Source organism: Montipora foliosa, chromosome 2 (assembly GCF_036669935.1).
Source record: "Montipora foliosa isolate CH-2021 chromosome 2, ASM3666993v2, whole genome shotgun sequence".
In the NCBI taxonomy this organism is placed as follows: domain Eukaryota; kingdom Metazoa; phylum Cnidaria; class Anthozoa; order Scleractinia; family Acroporidae; genus Montipora; species Montipora foliosa.
This window is the reverse complement of record NC_090870.1, coordinates 60,131,772-60,134,866: the sequence shown is the minus strand read 5'-3', so window position 1 is coordinate 60,134,866 and position 3,095 is coordinate 60,131,772. Positions and strand designations below refer to the sequence as shown.

The following is a 3,095-nucleotide window of genomic DNA, read 5'->3' as shown; positions in this document are numbered from 1 at the left end:
TGTGACGATGCGTAGCCGAGCTGCGTAGCCAGTCTTACGATAATGCACCCCCTTAAATGATTGTGGGTTCCGGTTTCCGGTTTCCTTCTGTAAGTGCTCCCCGTCACTGCCCAGAAGTAACCCTTATTTTTCGCACCAAGAGCCAAAAATCTCAGGTTCCGAGGTCATTAGAATTTTTTCGACTAGGTGAAATCTTGGTTGATTGACGAGTTTTCGAAATTAAGTGTAAACTGGAAATGTAGAAGTTAACCAGAAGTTAACCTTTGTCACAGTTTATTCATATATATATATATATGCCATCTCATTGGTTCAAAACTTGCCATTGTGAAATCTAAGATCAAAGTCCTAATGCCCCGGTATATATATTATTGCTAATTAACATAAACATATCGTAAGCGATTCGACTTCAGCCTGAAGATAACACTGTTTGGAATATCATTGGAGTTCATTCTGTTGCCTTTTGGAGTTTTATCGAGTTTCCAGGCGCTCTCGAGCACCTTTCGTCTGCTATTTAGCGGCAGTAGAGACTGGAAACAAGTTGAGGTAAAGAAACATGGCATTAGTGATGACAAATGTCTTTACAACCATGATCGCACATTTGAACCAAGACAGATAATAAGCCTTAATTTTGTCTTAATACCTGTACTATTTTGATACAGTGGGTTGAAGCAATTCGCATGTTGGGTTTAGCAGCAAGACAAATTCCAAAGGCAAAGGTAAATGAGTTTCTATCTTCGATAGTTTCCGCTAACGCGTTTTGAGATAACTTACGTCATGCGGTGTGGCTGGGGGTGTGTTTAACTGCAGAAATTTATTTACTTTACTTCATGGCAAACCCCATTGAAAAAGGATTTATCAATGATTATGATTAAAACGAGCGATCGACGGTTAGCTGACTTTTGGTTAGAGTTTTATCGAACAGTAGACCCTAGAACTTCGTAGATAGTTCAAGTTTGTACCTTGGACCCAACACTGGAATTAGATGAACAGCTACATGGCAATATTAAACAAAAGGCTACTTTGCTGTCCTCAAGCTTCAAATTATTTATGTTGGGGATGAAAATAAAACTGTCATGCCAATATTAAATCAACCCCACACAGTTCTAAATCTAATCAGGCAAAAAAAAAAAAGTGCCATTTCTTGGTAGAAACCAAGTTTGCACACGTACTCTCTCATATCTGGTTTGTCTTAACCTGGCCCCAGCTGTTCAAAAGGTGGATAACACTATCCATCGGATAAATCACTATCCATTGGATAGCGCATTTTATTTCGCTATAACTTATCCATATGATAGTGATTCATCCGCCGGATAGCGCTAATCCATCGTTTAAACAACTGGGGCTTGGTTGCATTGAGCCATTCCTCACAAATCCAACATGAAAAGTGTGCCTGTACATGTTAATTCCTTGTTTCACTAGTAAATTAATGTGTTCGAGAATTTGGACCCTTCCTGAAAATACCTGACCACTGTCCTCCATAAACCACATAGCACTGTTGTTTTATTTTTGTGACATCTTAAGAAGGACTATATTGGGTTATGTTGGCATACCAACTGTTATGTGACACTTACGAAAACTCATATAAATGAATATATAAAATATATCTGTAAATTATAATCAAAATAAAGTATGGAAGACACCTTGATAAAGAACATAACATTTTTAAAAATGAATAATATTTAATTTATACTCATTTCTCACTCTAACCACCTGGATGATTTGTGGATAAGAGTGATTCTTTTGTAATAGTTAAGGTAATTTGTAACAATAAACATGAAGCTTGAGGAGACATGGCAGGTTTGTTTTAAGAAAAAATGAAACAATGTTTGCTACGGTATTCATTTTCAAAGTTGGTGGGTATAGAGTCAAATTTTTATGAACAGGATAATAATATTAGACATGTAATTCTGTTGGTGCACTTAGATTAATGCTGCTATATTCCAACCAAATTCTTTCAACAGAAATACCAGTTTTCATTTTCGTATAATTTTTTTTGTAATGTATCAAAATTAATAATATTTTTGTTTGCAAAAAACATTTTAATAGCTCTGTGGAAATTTTTTCTTCGAAAGGCAACCTTTTATACTAATTAATGGCTTCATAAGGCAATCTAATTAAGGTACAGCTTGGTTTTAAAATATCAGTAACCTATTAAAATTGGCTGATTTTCCAGGTGTTTGTGAGATTTGCAAGTCCAACCATGGTGAAACCATCAGCATCTCTAAAGAAGCCATTTAGCATGTTAGCTAAACAGGACTCACTCCCCTCTTTGCCTGTGCCTTCCCTACATCAGACAATGGAAAAATACCTGCTAGCAATCAAACCACTGGTAGATGAAGAGGACTTTGAATATACTCAAGATCTTGTTAGAGATTTCTTGAAGCCAGGAGGAGATGGTGAGATGTTACACAACAAGCTTGTACAGAGGGCCAAAACAGAGAAAAACTGGGTATGTTTACAACTGTACAGTTTTTACATAACTTTTACAAAACTTGTGGAATAATCTTAGTATATACTAGACGGACAATAATCTTCAAGTTCTTTGTGAATGGGTTTATGTTGATGGTTTAATCCTTTTTTGCTTAATTCACATAGTCCAGTCATTCTGAAGAATGGCCTGCAACTAATTGCAACAAAAAATTTCTCCTCAACAATTATTTAGAATTAACCCCAAGAACAGCACACTAAAAGTCCCAGAAGATGCCATACTAAAAAAACATGGATTGCTCTCTGCTGAGACATGAAAACGAGGCTGATCACCAGAAGTTGTTTTATTATTCTTGTTTATCATGTTAATAGTCAGAAGTACACTAAAATTGTCAAAAATCGATTGACACTACTGAAATCTTGTGTACAAACATTTATCTGATGCAAAACAAGATAGAATTTGCTGGCAACAACAGCACAATGTACATTGTATTCACATTCTAGAATATAGAATCTTTAAAATATGGCAACAACCTGAAATATCCGTTGTGCGTAACAAATGGTTCACAAATGTGATAAACAAGAAATTGATATTTTGGTTTCTAATACTAAAATAATCCACTCATTTATAAAAACATTGTGTGCCGATATGCCATTCTAGATTGATG

At 35.4% G+C, this 3,095-nt stretch overlaps 1 protein-coding gene across 2 annotated transcripts in view; it reads left to right on the top strand.

Moving 5' to 3' along the window:
* Positions 1-364: 364 nt before the first annotated feature.
* LOC137993748 (carnitine O-acetyltransferase-like) overlaps positions 365-3,095 on the top strand; it is an 18,344-nt gene continuing 15,613 nt past the window's right edge. The window contains exons 1-3 of one of the 2 annotated variants that reach the window (XM_068839746.1): positions 365-543; positions 660-716; positions 2,174-2,449. In XM_068839746.1, coding sequence (XP_068695847.1) covers positions 678-716; positions 2,174-2,449 — 315 coding nt within the window. In that variant the 5' untranslated portion in view covers positions 365-543; positions 660-677. The remainder of the gene's footprint in view (positions 544-659; positions 717-2,173; positions 2,450-3,095) is intronic. The other variant, XM_068839747.1, reaches the window with a different exon arrangement.